Source organism: Trachurus trachurus, assembly GCF_905171665.1.
Source record: "Trachurus trachurus genome assembly, chromosome: 21".
Lineage (NCBI taxonomy): Eukaryota > Metazoa > Chordata > Actinopteri > Carangiformes > Carangidae > Trachurus > Trachurus trachurus.
Window position 1 is genome coordinate 24,229,234 of NC_139899.1, and position 18,248 is coordinate 24,247,481.

Here is an 18,248-nt window from a genome sequence, read left to right on the forward strand (position 1 = left end):
TCCATTATCATCACTACCATTACTCCGAGCCCCTCTGGTAACTTACGAGATGGCCTCTATCATATCCATGCCCATCTCCACACAGCAGTGGGCGTGGTCGGCCCTCGCCTCTGGCAGCCCAGACACACAGTAGTAGCAGTCTCCCAGGATCTTGATCCGCAGACAGTGGTTCTCCTGTCAGAGAGGAGGAACAACAACTTACTGGAAATATACAGCAGCTCATACATTGAATTTACAACATGTGTGTGTGTCAGAGGATCATAATGACTTCACTTTTACATTTCTTCCCTTGGGGGGCTATACAGCTTGTTCTGTTTACACGCCAGAAATTCATTCATGCTTAAATACTAGTAGTGACCTAGTAGTGGGGAGGAACCTGTGGACCTGCGCTTTTTGTATGTACATGTGCTAATATATGTTTGTTTGTGTCAACATTTATCTAGGAATATTGTATGTAACGCTCTAAACACCACAACCATGTAGCTAAAACCAACTTTAGCACTCAGCAATTTTACAGCAGCCATGGTTTCTTGTAATCATATTGAACAGGCAGATAACAGTCCACCAAAGTAGAAAAAAATGTATTAAATACAAAAATTGTCTAGCAGCATTAAAACTAAATGCAAATAACACAGCAGATTGGCTGCAGGTAACTGAATTCCTCCCAGAGATAACCTAAGGTCGCTCCTATATTAACTCCAAGATGAAACGATTCAGTGTTTAATCCATTAGCTGTATGTTGCCATTGTATTTTTTTTTTCCTCCTCCTCAAACATCGTGTTCTTCCAAGAAGAATTGGTAATATGACCAACCTCATGATCTGTTGTATGAAGTGAAAAGAAATGCCATTGTGTGATTAATTCTCCACAGTTTGCATTTTGCAACTAGGCTCAATTTATTTTATTCAGCAAAAGTAAAAGTTTTCAAGTAAAATGTTTCAGCTTATGACTTTTTTAAAATGTTTGGTGCAGTTCTTTAATGTGTACAATTTTCTTCTTTCCATAGAAATCAGAAGTTTTCCAGGAACAAGTCATTAAACTACGACAAAGTTTCCCATCTACAATATGTGATAAAATAAAGAAGCAATAAAGCAATTTCAGAGGTGAACAGGCTTTTGAACCTACAGCTTCCTAATCACTCTCCATATTAACAATTGATTAAAAATGTCTAATCTCAGAGCTGCTGCTCAGTTTATCTCTCAGCTCGTCCACGTCCTCCATTGCTGCTGCTGTTTCCACTTTATCTGCACATAAAGATACCAGCAGAGGTGAGTACACGATTTGTTTTTCAGCCTCATCCCCAAACCTCCTCCACTGAGACGAGAAAACAAAAAACGGCCAAGACAATAACTGCATTTTAGTATAGATTTTACACATTAGCCTGAGAACTGAAAAAACTCTTAGCAGAGTGTGAGTCAACCATAAAATGGTTTGTGTATTTGTGTGCGTGTTTGTTTGTGTGTGTGTGTGTCCGTAAGGCTCGGGAGAACACTGTGTCTCATGATAGCCACCTGAGTATCTCTCCAGCACATGGCTCTGGGAAAATACAAAAAGACCCACTGTGTGAAGAGCATAGACGGAGAGAGTGTGTTTTGTGTGTGTGTGTGTGTGTGTGTGTGTGTGTGTGTGTGTGTGTGTGTGTGTGTGTGTGTGTGTGTGTGTGTGTGTGTGTGTGTGTGTGTGTGTGTGTGTGTGTGTGTGTGTGCGTGTGCGTGTGTGTGTGTGTGTGTGCGTGCTCGTGCATCTGGCATGGACATAAAAGCGTCAGTAGCAACGTTTCTGGTTTATAATGCCATTATGCCTGTTTCACACATAAATATTGATTAGCACATCGTTTCACCTTTCACAAACAAATTACATACATCCAGCCGTGGCTGGACAAACAGTGAAGCTTCTGGATAAAGAAACTATCAATATTCATGAATGTGCTGCTTATGAAGCTGGGATATTGGATATTGGAAATGAGCTGCAGACACGTGAGGCTGCAGGATATTGATGGCAGACAGAGAATAGAAGTCTTGGAGCTGCCCTCTAAACCCTGGAAATCTGTGCAAATGTCTGTTTTAATGTAATCATCAGATGATGTATGTATTTCATAAGTCCATTTTTTTCATTCTAAGACACCTCCCAAATGCTACAATTGATGCAAATTGAAGAGTTTTATCTGTACTTTTGAATTTAGTACAAAACCGCACTGAAACAAGGATTAAATGCAGAGGACAAAGGTCACATATGAGGTTGAAAATGCATCTTTCTCCTCTGTTTCAGCTTTACATGCATCATCTTTAGCCACGCTAAAGTTAATCTAGTCTCAAAATACTGGTGCCCACTCATTTAGGCTTGTGACTCATAAAAACAAAGGTTTATTTACAGGCTGTGACCACTTCACCCACAGAATGACCTCCAAAAAAATATTCAAAACACAAATTTTATACTTTTTTTTTTACCAGCTTTTTAACCATCTTGTGACCTCTGGGTTACCTTGTGACCCCTCATGATCTCAACCAGCTGTGATATGGTTTTGGTCGATACAGACAAATATGTCACAGCCTCAGAGCTGGCTCAGGTTTGAACAAACAGACACTCAACAAAGACAACAGTCCACACTGGCTGCATCTGCCGACTTCCTTCCTTATATACAAATAATGCTGATTACTCCCCTGACAGATCATATCATGAAATATTTAGCACTATATTACCAGTGTTTTAATAATAGATCACACTCTCAGACAGCTGCGGTGGTGCAAAAATCCAACAGCTAAAGGCTTTATCTGCTCCTGCTGACAAGTTTCATGACAGCCCCTCCTCCTCTACTCTCTACCCTGTTAACAGTCGAGGTCGAGTCCTTCTTCACTGCTCCTCAGACTTAGAGTTAGGGTTGTGCATTTCTGTGCACGTTCAGGAAGTCATCAGGCTGCAGGTTTTATCTGAGCATGAAACAGTAACACGAAAGATGAGCCTTGAAACAAGGACATTGCGCATGATGGAAAAAGTTCTCGTCGCTACTGTACACTGTGATGACCACAGACAGGTGCACTCATGAGAGCGGTGCCACGGCTCTGCACACACACAGTCAGCTTCACATGCCGCTGCAGCCACAGGTTAAATAAACATCAAACCACAGGAAAAGCAGGTGAGTTTGTGACCTTTCTCGATCTGTCACAACCTACAGGATGTGCACTTCACTCAGATACCAGAGGAAGGGAGAGCATATACACATATGCTCAGACTTATCTGACCTCAAACTAAAGTTACACACAAATATAACTGCAGATGCTTTCAAGGAACCCAGTGTAACTCAGTATCCCACAGTTATCTTAGGAAACTAGCCTGCATTCTTAATAGGGCTCTTTGACTTTTGGACTCCTCTAAACAAACATCATTCCCTCTAAAATGAAAGTTAAAACACATCAAATAGGAGCTATGCTAGATAGATCTGAAAAATATGAGCACAGTTTGTGAGCATGACTTATAATATACATCAATATGATGTGTGTCCTTACCGCTGCCAGTTTGTCAAAACGGGCGAAAAGTTCATTGAGCGTCATCACCAACTCCTGCGCTGTGCACTGAGATGCCAGACTGGTGAAACCCTCAATGTCTGCAAATAAGATGCTGCAGGAAAAAACAAAGACAGGAGACACAATTAAACTATAATATTATAACAATTATAATATTATAGTAAAATAACATCAGTGTTGGACTTAAAGAAAACATGTGATTTGGACCATAACACACCTGGAGATGCACCATCACATATACACCATGTGTCACACTTTTATTATGTAGTAAACAGGTTAAATGATGATTTGCATAATAAATTGAGATATTTTTGTAATTTTATAATCTTTTTTTTTTTTGTTAATTTAATTACAGACTCATTGATTTTAGTATTGTTTTATAGACCATGATAACAACAACAAAGAAAAAACAACAATATCACTGAACCTGCACACAAACAAGTATAAGCGAAGACTGAACATTAATAAATAAAGAATCTGTCCACTTTGTTTTGTATTGACCTTTATTCACATTTCTCACTGCTAAATAAACTCTGCCCACGGCTCATACTGTGAAACTGAGTTTGAACTTGGTGCACTGGGAGCTGTGGTGTTGCATCCACTCTGCTGCTTAAATGCACAACTATCTAGAGGAATTTGAAGTTTAACTTACTCTTTCTAAACTTTTCAGTCAGACCTTGATTTTAAACTTTGTTAGTCAAGACTCAGCAGCAGCAGCAGCAGCTCACTGCAGACTGTGTTTAAAGAGGAACTAAGCAGGATTTTTCCCGTGGCTATGCTACATTTTTACCTTAATTAAAAAGCTCCGGAGTAATTGTGACAACTATAACTATAGTGTTAACTACATGACTTGCAACTTGTTACGAGTGAGAACGGAGGCTCTCTGCCTTCCACCTGGCGTCAGTGTGGTACTTGGCCGCCGCCCCTGGTGTCCCAGCTCTCGTCTCTGCGGCACCGCGACACAAACGCGCTCCGTAACCCGCAATCTTTTGTTTATGACAGTTAAGACTACACAAATACACACGTTTATGCTATCCATTGCTCCATGTATTGATTTTTCACTGGCTTTGTTGTAAACAAATGCACATGGCCAGGTGGAGGGTTAGCAAAACAGAGGAAAAGCAACCAGACTTGCATAGTTCCTCTTTAAACCTTGATATTGATACCAATGGAGTGGGTGGACTGAACCATCACTCTCCGACTTCTTTCTGTCTGATGTGACGCACCAGAAAAAAAAGCCCTGGTTTCTCCTTCTGACACATACACCCAGAAAAGCTCTTATGAATCTTCAGTGAGTTTTAATGCAGTAAATTGCCAGGTGGGTGACTGAATGACTGTGGTCAAGATGTACCCGAAGCCACTGACGGAGGCGACAGGTTTGTGACGGCAAAACAGCTTTTTAGAGTCACAACTAAATGTTAACAAGTACTCGATGTAGCATTTGTGTTAATGAGTTCTTGACCTGACAAAATGGCATGGGAGGGATTATGAGTGAGTGTGTGACGGAGAGAGAAAGTGAGACCTAATACGTCTGTGAGAACGAGGTAAACTGATACAGCAAATGTCCTGTTGTGGGTCTCAGCGGGCTGAATCCATCTCTCTCAGACAGAAACAAGGAGCAGGGGCCCGGGCTGGCGGGCAGAGACAGTAATAGTCTGAGCAGCAGCTGTAGGAGACAGTCGGGTCGGCCACAAGAACACTCACAGATAAAACCCACAAGCGAGCTCGTCATGAATGGCCCAAGTTGTTTTTGTGTGGCATCGTAACTTCGTCCCGTCTCGCGGTTCACATTTGCCTTCTTCAATAATAAGCATATTTATTCTCCGCTTGCTGATTTCCTCCCAGGCTGAAACATGTGATGAGCTTCATACATCTCATAACTCAGAAGGGAAGACCGTGCCCTCTGTCCTCTGCGTAGAAGTGAATCTCCCTGCAGCAACTCTCCCTGACAATAACTCACAGGCTCAACTCCTTGTGGGATCCCCTGTCGTCAAATGAACATGAAATATCCCGTGAAAGAAAATCCACCTTCAAACTTCATCTCAGTTACTCTACTGGCTTCTAACTACTGACCTCATCAGTCGTCAGTATGAACTTGACAAGGAAAATTATAACGACGGAGGATGAAGTCTGTTTATACTGTCGACCTCAGGGGTCTCCAGCCCCATTAAAAACACTCTCACTGACCTCCAAACCAAATGTAATCACATGTAATCAAGTATCAAAGTCCGAAACTCAAACTTTGTTGCAAAAAAAACAAAAAAAAGTGTAGATTTTTCTGTCTAAAATCTGAGTCGTGATTCAATTAAACCTTAACACACAGACACGGACATGAAAACACAACCCGCAAATAAACCTCCACCATATCCAGTCATACATAACAAACTTAAAACTGACTTAAAATAGCTAATTCAGTATATCTAATTTTCCAAAATGGAAACAAACATGAGCTAAAAATTAAAATTAAAATAAAATAAAAAAAACTCTGAGCTTCAAACAAAGCCCACAGCTGAACTCTTGTTAATCCATATTTCCGGTTTCTTGGAATATCTTAGTTTATGTCACAGTTGCTGTCATACAGTACGTCGCCTACTGCAGCGTATCACATATAAACAACCTTGACAGTGCAACTCATCTGGCTGACAACTGAAAAATAGCCACTGTGTGTTTGATTAAAATTGTGTTGGAGTGGAGCAGATTGCGTTGCGTAAAGTTTGTACTGTGCATCCATTTGTAAAGACTGTACCCGTTTGGGTGAGACCACAATGTGCAGAAAAACAGTGGACAAACTGGATTGACTCATTGAATCAAAAAAGGGAAGTTTTAATGCTATATAGATATAAATAGGTTTCTTCTACCAGTTCGTGCAAGCCCCAAACAGCAAAGACAGCATCATTATTCACTGTTAGCCACATTAGCTTTATTGCAGCGCTTCCATCCAACAGGTTTATGACTAAAGAGGTGGGAAAACTGGCATTAAAAGTGAGAACCTCTTGCATTATGTCAATGGAGAACTGTGTTAGTTGAGGCGAAAACAGGCCGTCAGCTGATCCGTGTCAGCTGATCCGTGTCAGCTGACTCGTCCAACCACACAAACGTTATCATAATCTGACCGTACTCTCTCTCTCTCTGCAGATTATTCACACCACTGCAGCTCTTACATACAGTAGTACAGTAGTGAACATCCATAGTTACCAGCAACGGCTCCGACGGCGTGACTCACACTCAATCTATAAAAACATGTGTCGCTACTGTGTTTCCGAGCACTGAGGTATGAGTCAGACTTTTTGACACAAACTGCAGCAATCAAGTGTCAAGGGCTTTTAAAAGTGGCCTGGCTTAATTGGTGGCTGTTGATGAGTGGGCCAAGCGACAATAACTGATTCCTCTTTGTTTGCCAGAACAAAGCACTTTTACTTCCACAGCTCCACCGACTAAAAAAAAACCCTCTGGAAACCGGCCGAAGCTCTCACAGGTGGAAACCAGATGATGGCACCAGCCCAGTGAAACGTTTACCGACGTAACTTCATCACAGAAAACATTATTTAATCAGACTGCACCTTTATCCAGCAACACAGGACCGAGCAGCGTTGTTGCTATTTTGTGTTTGTGAAGCAGGATGTTGCAACAGTTTCCTGACTATCCATCCATTGGTTAGACCAATTATCTTATTAGGGCGGTCACCAAAAACATGCACATGCCACTTTTAATATCTCATAAGATTAAATGTTGATGGTTTATTGAGTTTGTGAGAGTTTTGTTAATTCTGTTGCTCTCTTGTGTGGTAATGAATGATTAAACCTTGAATCTTGAATCTAAGTCTCAGCGGCTGAGACCAGACCCCCGGGAAGAAGAAGAAAAAGAAAAAGAAGAGGAGGAGGAGAAAACGATGAATAAACAAAAGGTTTGAGACCAAACAAGCTCACATGAAGCTCACAGGGTAGGTGCCTGCTGCTCCACAGCCAAGAACAGGGGGTGTTTGTACAGTATGTGTGGGCAGGACTATATGCATGATAAAACTGAGCTACACTCCGACTTATTTTAGGCTGTTACAGGCTTCACAGAGTTTTTTTTTTTTTTTTTTTCCCCTTGGCTGCCCACATGTCAAGAGCAGCGACGAGTCCTAATGAACTTGGGCTTCAAGATTCCTAAATTTACTCAATTTGAAGAGGATTAAGAGTCCCCACTCTGGGGCACTCGTTTCTGGGAATAATTGATTGTTTTCTGTGAAGTGTTGCATGGGAGGTCGAGTGAAACCAGACACTTGTGGTTTGGTGGGTTTGAGCTCAGAAACAGGTCCACCGCTCATCTGGGTAGAAGTAGTGATGATGATGATGATGAAGGTAGCTGAGTGAAGAGTGCTTTCATCCACTTATTTTACATCTACAAAATGTATTTCTTTCCCTGTACCGAGTATTACTGTGTAACTTAGACACCAACACAGTTTAAAGCAGAAGTAAGCGATCCGGTCATTTTCGCTAATGCTGCGTTCCAGGCAGGCTTTTGAAATCGTAAATTACAGCTTCAAGTCACAACTTACGACTTTGTAGCGTTCCAGGCAACCCACTCGTGTTTTTCCGACCTGTTTTACCGGTGAAAGTCACTATAACGGCCACTCGTAACTTCCGACCTGTGAACTCGTACCAGATTGAACTGGTATGACTTCACGGGTCGGAAAAACAGGAGTTACGAGTTGCCTTGAACGCACCATAACAGTCCTCGTCCCTACGTCACCACATTCACGGCGTCCCTTGGCTGCACACACAGCCCTGCATGCCGTTCTCTCTCCTCATTGGATAAAAACTGTAGGATACGATAAATGTTTTCTCCTTGGCTCAGAGCAGAGCAGAGTGACTGAGAGACCCGTGTTTTGGTCCAAACACTCTATGTAAGTGATTGCTGACGGAAGATATAACTATTTAAGACTTATATTAACACAAATATATCACTTACTTCTGCTTTAATGCAGTTAGAAGACTTTTTATTTATGGGATAAAGGTAAATTAAATTTTCCAACATCATCAAAATCAACCTCGAGGCAAAAAATACTGTGAGATTGTACTGGCGTAGCGATCGTTGCCATGGCTACTAAAACAATGGTCATGGCTTCATTAGATTCAGGCACTAAAATCACTTGATTACGGTTAAAGCTCATGATTACAGTCCTGCATATTTAAACATGTTTCATGTGGGAATCAAACCCCAAATGTGCTGGTGTAAAGTCTTCGGACTTTGTTGGGCTAAAATAAACTCTAAAACCAAACTCGCATCACAAACCCTTTTCACAGAAGAAGATTAAAATATTTAAATGCATCTATTTGCAGCGTTAGAAAAGGCTAGATGATCCGATTCTGTCTCAGAGTCTATTTTTAGTCCGATACATGATGCTGAGATTTTCTGATGGATTATCGATGCCTCCACATGGTGCAACCGCAGCGCCACTTCCCACATCAGAGGCGACAGCACAGAAAAAGGATATACATACATAAAATACCTGGGGTCTTTATAAGTCCCATTTATTAGTTACGGTGGTGATGAGTCACTTGTTAAATCCTGAGGATTTTTGCTTTTTTTAAGCGACAGTGACTGCAGAAGAGATCCTGAACTGGAAGAACCATGTGTGCTCGCAAGAGAAGATGTCAAGAGGTTTTTTTTTAAAATTTTGCATCCGATTAAAAAATAAAACTGCAACACGAGGGTTAAAGCTGCTTTCATGTAATTTTTGTCCATCTTTAAATGAGAATTGATAACACCACAGACATGAAAGGGTTTCAAATGATACAGTAACCACACAGTAGGTTTCAAGAATAAGATGAATGCCTTAGAGATAAATATGTGACTCTGTCCTGAAACCTAAAATATAAACTGATCTGAGACCAAACACAAAGAGAGCCTTCAGTGATGAATTCAACTGCAACCGAGGACCCAGAGGCCGGAGAAACAAACGCTTCCAGGATTTTGGTTGCTGATGGTTTTTCAAGTGAAAAGATGTGACAAAGACAAACGCAGCAGCAAATAGATATTAAAACAGAGCTGTCCTAAAAATGTTTGGACAAAATGAAACTATAATTATGGCATGGCCCAACCAGTGACTCTAATGGGCTCTACTTTTTTGGTTTTCCATTAATTTTTCCAAAGGTTCTGGACTGGTATGTGACACTTTTGGCATCATTGGCGAGTTTCCCAGCATCATAATTGTGTGAGACTGAATAAATCTGTCATTTTCTAAAACAGCCAAATGACTATGCATAACACATAACAGGACTCAGTGCAGCCTGTTGCATTTCCATTAGTTACTGTGCTGCTGTATACGTAGAAACCTGCAAAATCACAGCAAGCCCTGTTAAGAAGGTGTAGATAGATACTTCTCTATTTGGTCTATTTCCATCCGATAGCTTCCATGTGTTTCACATTTGAAGATTTGCATGAACTCAGTACAGTAATGAAGCCACACTGAGGAGCCGCTATCTGCAGAACAGAAAAACAAGTGCCTGGTGCCAAAAGTGAGGTGAGTTGGTGGCCCAGCAGCATGTGGTGCAACAATACTGGAGAGTCAGTTTTTACATTAGATACAGCTTGTAAAATGCTTTACTTTTTTGGTCAGTTAAAAAAAATGTCTCTTCTTTATTAAGGATGTTTCACCTCTTGCTCTTTAATAAGATCTGTCATCATTTCCCGCTGCAGCGTGTTGAAGATCTACCCACACACGTACAGTCTTCTTATTATCATGTCAGTTTGTGTCTGGATTTTGACTTCCTGTTGTAGGAAGTTGGACTGAATACCAGAGGTGTGGACTTGGACTAGAGACTTGAGACTTGACTTGGACTCGAGTCCCGATTTTGATGACTTAAGACTTGCTTGATCAAATCAAAAAAAGACTTGGACTCGCTTGGGACTTGATGCCAAAGACTTGAGACTCTACTTGGACTTGAGAGCAAAGACTTGAGACTCTACTTGGACTTAACCCTCTTGACTTGAATTCAAGTCAAGTCACAAGCAGCTAGCACAAATATTAAAATATTTAAAAAAGTGTCACATCAATGTTATACTGCAGCAGCCAGCCAGAGACATTCCTATAGAACCCAGTCCTGTTATCAGTCTTGGCTGTATAATTAAAGCAGAAGTAAGTGATATATTTGTGTTAATATAAGTCTTAAATAGTTGTATCTTCCGACAGCAATCATTTCTATAGAGTGTTTGGTCTGAAACACGGGTCTGTCAGTCACTCTGCTCTGAGCCGAAGAGAAAACTTTTCTCGTATCCTACAGTTTTTATCCAATGAGGAGAGAGAACGGCATGCAGGGCTGTGTGTGCAGCCAAGGGATGCGCCTGAATGTGGTGACGTAGGGACGAGGACTGTTATGGTGCGTTCAAGGAAACTCGTATTTTTCCGACCGTGAAGTCGTACCAGTTCGATCTGGTACGAGTTCACCGGTCGGAAGTTACGAGTGGCCGTTATAGTGACTTTCACCGGTAAAACAGGTCGGAAAAACACGAGTGGGTTGCCTGAAACGCTACAAAGTCGTAAGTTGTGACTTGAAGCTGTAATTTACGATTTCAAAAGCCTGCCTGGAACGCAGCATTAGCGAAAACGACCGGACCACTTACTTCTGCTTTAATGCCAACACACTAATGCCTACCACACATAAAGATAATCTGGCTGATTTTGCCCCGATTTTCCCCCTTCCGACCAAAGACAAAAATCGCCCGATTATCTTGGCTCTTAAGAGTATTTTATGAGATTCTCCTGTAGTGTGTGGTGTTTTAAGATTTAAATTCTCCGAACAATCGGCTCGTAAAACGGTCGGCGGCGACAATCGTAAAAATTAAACATGTTCAGTATTTACGATTGTTGGTCCCAACAATCGTGACCGTTTGGATCAAAAATCGGCTTGTGTGTGGGGGGGAAACCGACAATCTCGAGTCACGGGCTCTGCTTCTTTATGTAACCAATAAAGAAGCAAGCTGACTTCAGCACACGTAGCATAACAAACCAGTGTGGCTAACGGCTCCATGGCATGGATCTATATAATACATCCATGCACCATGGCTACCATCAACAGAGTACGTCAGATCACGTTTGATCACGAGATTTCTGACGTGTTACTGTACGTCAATTTTAAAGGTGTACAGAAATGGCCGTTTGTCCTGTTTGTCGCGCCGAGTTGTCACGAGCTGCAACACGAGTTTACCCGAGTAAGGAAAACGAATTTGATTGGTCGCTATCGAGCGGGCGGGACATTCAAAGCTTGGGGCGAGACCGAGCTCCGTGTGTGTGTGTGTGTCTCAGACATTTGAATGACGGATTACGGATCCAATATCAGTGGCTGGTGAATCGTGTACAGGCTGACGTATAATCCGTGCGCCTGCATTATCCACTGCGGGGAAAAAAATACACACTTTCATCCCGGATTTACTCAAAAATAGAATTTTGCACAAAGTTTGGCCTACATCGTCTGAAAGATGAGTTATCACATTCATTTTATGATACAGAGTGGGCTCAAATTCAGTTTTCTTTTCTGTACACCTTTAAATAGCTTTATTGGCATGAGAAGGCAGTGCTTATATTGACAAAGCATATCACAATAGAATATTAATAAAAATAAACAGATGAATAAGTGGCAGAACATTAACAATAAAATATAAACAACTTAACTGAGGCGTGGTCATGATCTTTACGTATCATTAATTATAATCGATTTGTTTGGGACTCGAAACAAAAATCTTAGGACTTGGTTGGGACTTGAAAAAAAAATCTTAGGACTTGGTTGGGACTTGAAAAAAAATCTTAGGACTTGGACTTGACTTGGGACTTGAGAGCAAAGACTTGAGACTCTACTTGCGACTTGAGAGAAAAGACTTGAGACTCTACTTGGACTTGCAACATAGGGACTTTCTCCCACCTCTGCTGAATACAGGACATCCAAAGTTTATTATGAGACAGGAGTATGTCAGCACATGATGCAACTACTGTCCATTTCTCGTGGTTGTCTGTTGTTAAGTGTGTGTACTTAGAGTATATCAGTAAGTTTCTTTCAGTCAGATTAATGTTGTTATCTTGTCATGTTTTGTTTTTTTTAACTGCACAGTCACTGGAGTATATGCACACATCATTTCACTGCAATGATTCTGTATTATTGTATGTGACAATCTATTTGAATGTTGAATCTTTACATCCAATGAAATAAAATATTACAGAGCAAAATAGTTTTTTTTTTTAAACTTAAAAATCAGCTAAAAACATGCCATAAACATTTGCGCAGAGTCACTGCTGCAAAATCTGTTCTGGGTCAAATCTCAGCTGAACTAAAGCTGTGCGGCGCTGGCACGGCCTGACCCTGTGATCCCCCCTCTCGTCTGGCACTAACGCTGCCACTGGCCAGCTGCCTTTTATCTGCCCCCAGCTGCTCAGCTCCACAGCTCTGCTGGTGGCTCGCTAACCTCAGCCAGGAAAACACGCACACACACACACACACACACACACACACACACACACACACACACACACACACACACACACACACACACACACACACACACACAAAGTCTCTTCCGTCCTTTTAATCGCTGCTTGGCTCAGACTTTTTTTTTCTGCTTTTCTTCCTTTGTCTCCAACGTCATCATGACATTCAACACCGTCTATCCATCATCCTTTCCACAACTGTCTTCATTTCCTGCCCCCTTTTCTTTCTCTCTCACCTTCGTCTCTCCATCTCTTTCGGTTTCTTGGCCAACCTCGTCGCAGCCACCTAATGAGCTCGTTCTCTGCTCACTGGCACAAACAAAACACAAAGTGTGTATTCACTCTGTGCCATCGTACAGTTTGTATCTGTAACGTCAAGTCGAGTTTCATTTCATCTGCTAATAACAGGTGACAGATCACACTTTGCCGCTATAAAAAGGAACATTTAACCCACGTTAGATAACCAGACTTTGCTAAACTTGTGTATAAAGGCGGCGGGAGCGTCAGCTGATTCCTAAGTCGTCTGTGTGTGTGTGTGTGTGTGTGTTTGTGTGTCCTGCATGCGTTGTTGCCGTCTGCTCACCAAGGACAGATTCTCAGGCCCGGCTCCAACCTCATCAGCAGAAAGGCCTTATGTAACACACACACACACACACACACGCACATGGTTAACTGCATTACACACACTAAAACCATGTGTGTGTTTGCTGGACAGTGTCAGTTCTTGTCCCTACTTCAATTAGAACATGGAGAACAAAGGTAAGTTCAGTCCCTCTAATTTATGCAATGTTCTTTCCATGTCTCTCTCTGCAGGGTGCTGCTGCCCTACATAACAGCAAGCAACAACAAAAAAGCCACAGACACGGCGTGTTCTTTTTAAGAATATTTCTTGAACACTCGCAGGGCGGCCCCGGCAGCATCAAAACATCCGCCCCAAAGCTCCCTCTTGCATAATACCTGAGTCAGCTCACATTTTGGCCACAGGACACGACTTTACTCCAGAGGACAAATGGAAGTGAGCTGCCACAGTCTCAGGGCAAGGTGAGCAAAGAAATAAAATAAAATAAAATAAAAATGCTCTTGTTGGGTAACGCGACTTTAAACAAGTACCAAGTCAGCGAGGTAGCAGGGAATGAAAATGTGTATAAATATTCATTCAGAATCAGGAATATTAAGAAATCTACACTGATGCCTTTTTTTCCCTACATGCATTGTTGCTGCGGATGCCCGGGGAGAGTGCACTGCACACAGATGCCGAGTGCAGCAGAGCTGTGGACCGGAGACTTAAAATCAGCCAAATTAAGGTTTGACACTTGAGTAAGACTTAATTCCCCCTGAAAGACTCGACTCCTTGAGGACAACTTGACTTTATGACTCCACAGCTTTTTAAAGCAGAAACGTCCCCGCTCTTGTGAGTTAACCTCACACGGTCCTGAAAAAAAAAGCTGAGGAAAATAAGTGAGATCTCAGAGTGAGATTAATATTCATTGCACATTTAATTATGAGGCCTTGAAAGGACTCGGTGTCAGCTGTGCTAACAGGTCCGTGAAGCCTCAGTTTTACTCTCACACCATGGATATGAGCTGTTTTCATTCACACTTCACGTGGAGTCTGTTTGGAGAATATGAAGCTCCATGCATCTGCAGGAGTGACCTTAACTATACTGTAGTTTAAAGGGATACTTCACCCAAAATCGATAATTCACCAATTTTCTACTCATCAAAACACTTTTGGAGTTCCAGGGGGGGTCCGGCTGGCAACAGATTTTCATATAATGGCGGCGGATAGAGTTCACTTTTGAATCGTCCAAAACACACACTATGAAACATCCAAATACCTCCATACTACTCGTCCGTAATGACCCAAGTGTCCTGAAGCTGCCACATGAAAAAGTTGTTCGGAAAAATTAATTTGATCTCTGTTTTTAGTCTTGTTGTAGCAGTAACTCCCAGTGGCTGCGTTAGATGTTCTTCCGTGTTTACATCATACAGTACATCCATCCATACGACGAATGAACATCTCGCACATGCGCACAAACATCAACAGAGCCACTGAGAGCTACTGCTACAACAAGGCTAAAAACAGAGATCAAATTAATTTTTCCAAACAACGTTTTCATGTGGCGGCTTCAGGACACTTGGGTCAGTACAGACGAGCAGTGTGGAGGTATTTGGATGTTTCATAGTGTGTGTTCTGGACGATTCAAAAGTGAACTCTATCCGCCGCCATCGTATGAAAATCCGTTGCCAGCCGGACCCCCCCTGGAACTCCAAAAGTGTTTTGATGACTCTGAAAGTTCTCCAAACCCTTCCTAGGCATGACGGTGAGTAGAAAATTGGCGAATTATCGATTTTGGGTGAAGTATCCCTTTAAATGAAAATGATCATTATAGTTCCTCTGTGAAAAACAAACCACTCTACTTCCTGTTTTTAAATGCTCAGGACTCAATTAATTCAATAACTCAATTATCAGACGGATGAACAGAAACATACAGACTCCATACATGTCCAGCAACGAGCTCCAGCTCCTCATCGCTCCACCTTCCTCTGTTTTCCCTCTCACTCTCCAGTCGGAGCAGTGGGAGCTGTCACTTCTCTTCCTGTTGTTACTCGGACTCTCAGCAGAGCCCCAATTACCAAAAGCCACTGCTCGCTCCCCGACAGGCCTCGTCACACCTGGTTAGCTCGCCATTAACCACACACTCATGACCACGGAGCAGAAACTAGCCAAGCAGAGCAGATGTTACAACTCCAGTGAAGCTACAGTGGAACAAACTACCAAGTCTTCCTTTTTCTTTTCTCACTTTTTGTTTGCTGTAACATTTTCTTTTAGTTCTGTAAAGGGCAAGTTGTGCTGGGGATTAGTTGCAGCTGCAACCAACATGACATTCTTGGCATTTGCCTCTTGATTGCAGACAACACAACTGCATTGTTGCAACAGCTGAACGCCTGTTGTGTGTGTGTTGTGCACACTCATTCACATGTTCTCATGTGGCTCAGTGCACATTGGTTTCAGTGACATTAACTTATATCACATGTCCCAGATCCTTCCTAATTTCTCACCATCGCCCACTCTCCAAAAAACACACACACAAAACGAATCTCCATCCCACTCATACTGAACTCTTAAACTTAGAGAAATAAAAAGAGTAATTTCTGATTTAAAAAAATCATCTTAATAGCGATGAAAAGACCTTTGTGTTCGACGGCTGCAAGTACGTGACCTGATGCTGTAACCCCCCGAGGATTAAAACAGGACACATCAAAGTGATAAAGGGCTTCAATAGCACCTATTGTGTATGGAGGTTTTGGCTGCCACCTGACTATGACAGCTACAGGCCATTGAAACTCTCACTCTGCACTCTGCACCCTACCCACACACACACACACACACACACACACACACACACACACACACACACACACACACACACACACACACACACACACACACACACACACACACAGTGCCAGTTCATCAGCATCACCTTGATGCAGTCTCCTCCTCCACCACAAGGTGGTGCAAATCCTAACCACAGTTTTCTCCAGCTGCATCTCTCCTCCTGTGGGGGTTTTACACACTCACCGCACGCAGCAAAGCCACAACATCGCGCGCTCTCTCAATTAAGATAACACAACAACTCTGCGTCACTGAAACTGTAACGACCCCGGACGAGAGACCAGAGACTGTGAATGTGAAGGATGAAGACGAGGAGGTCATCATCAACGACCAGAAAGAGAGAGAGAGAGAGATCAAAGGGGCCATTCACATCAGACACCAAAGACCATCTTTAAACAGAGTCAGTGGTCATTATCTCTCTCTCTCTACACCACCACCACCACCTCCTATCATCACATGATGCTAATTCCAGATGTCCACATCAAAAGCAAGAGGAAACAGGCAGCAAGCAGCTACTGAGGTGTCCGTTCATCCAGTCCACTACAAACTGTGTTCGACCATCAGAGCGCTCAGAGAAGATGGATGTCACATGCCGTCTTCAGAAAGATATGCAAGGACAGGTCAAAAAGGATAAGTGTTTTCTGAGACTGTAAATAAAGCTTTATGTGTGGACACTGCTGCTGGAGCAACGTCACTACACACAGTGACAGGAGCTTGTGCAATGTTTATGTTTCTTCCCTAAATCGATGATCAGGAGTGAAACAGAGAAATAACATGAACACTTCTCCATCAGAGCCAATTATGTCCATTCAGTTCAGTTCAGTATTAGTGAAGTGTTAGTAAGTACAGTTTGTAAATCACAGCTCACATCATCTAGAAGCTCTTCTTCCAGGGATGATGAGGTCACAGCCTGACAATATCAGGAGGAGAGAGAGACTACGACAAAGAGAAGCACTTGGCGACTCCCCAACAGAACCAGACTCAGGGTCGTAGCTACCGCACTGTGAATGTGGAGAGTTTCAGTTTTCTGAAAGCATCAAATCTCTCTACTATAGAATAATATTGAATTGAATTCATTCATGCTGATTATTATGGAACTGAACATTTCAATGTTAGCACACGTGTATTATGAGTTTTATGTTATTTTTCTAAAACAGGTCTAATGAAGAGAAATCCCTTCAAATTAACACAATATTTTGGTTTAGATAAATATAGTTTAACAAAAAAAAGATTTTATATTCATATTATTTTAGTTTTCAGTGTACAGTACTTTCATATCATTACTAACACTCTCTAATGATTACTGACACTGTACACTATGTGGGAGACAGGTGAAAAAAAACTGGGAAAATACCATGCAGCCAGTTGTCATGGCAACGCCTGCACTACTTCTCCCTCCTCCTCCTCCTCCTCCTCCTCCTCCTCCTCCTCCTCTGCCCCTGTCTGTGGGTGGGCTGTACCGTTCAGGATTAACCTGGATTAAATCGTGGTTTATTTTACAGTTCTGTTTTATTTCTGTTTGGCAGCAAAAATCTCAAATTTAAATCTAAAAGTCAACAGATTTTAATTTTTAAAAACACAACAACAAATAAGATCGTCTCGCTCGTCGTCGAAACGGACGTCACTGAACGTCACTGACCAGATCAGAATCAGCTGAGAGAGTGTGTTTGCTGCCGATAAGGAGAATTAAACTGACTTTGATGCGCATTATTACAGCAGGTCCAAATTTCCTGTTTGACCTACAGCAGAGTTCAGACCTCTGGCTTTCCTAAAAACTCAACATCATCTCATTTCTCATTTCATTTATTAATAATAATAATAATTATAATAATAATAGAAGATGAAATTACAGACACAGTTAGATAT

The 18,248-nt window shown here is 41.9% G+C and overlaps 1 protein-coding gene across 1 annotated transcript in view; it reads right to left on the reverse strand.

Annotated features, from left to right (window-relative positions):
• adcy5 (adenylate cyclase 5) overlaps positions 1–18,248 on the reverse strand; it is a gene marked incomplete at its 5' end in the record, with an annotated part of 89,802 nt that overhangs the window by 26,578 nt on the left and 44,976 nt on the right. The window contains 2 exons of the mRNA XM_083996007.1: positions 47–174; positions 3,503–3,614. Coding sequence (XP_083852133.1) covers positions 47–174; positions 3,503–3,614 — 240 coding nt within the window. The remainder of the gene's footprint in view (positions 1–46; positions 175–3,502; positions 3,615–18,248) is intronic.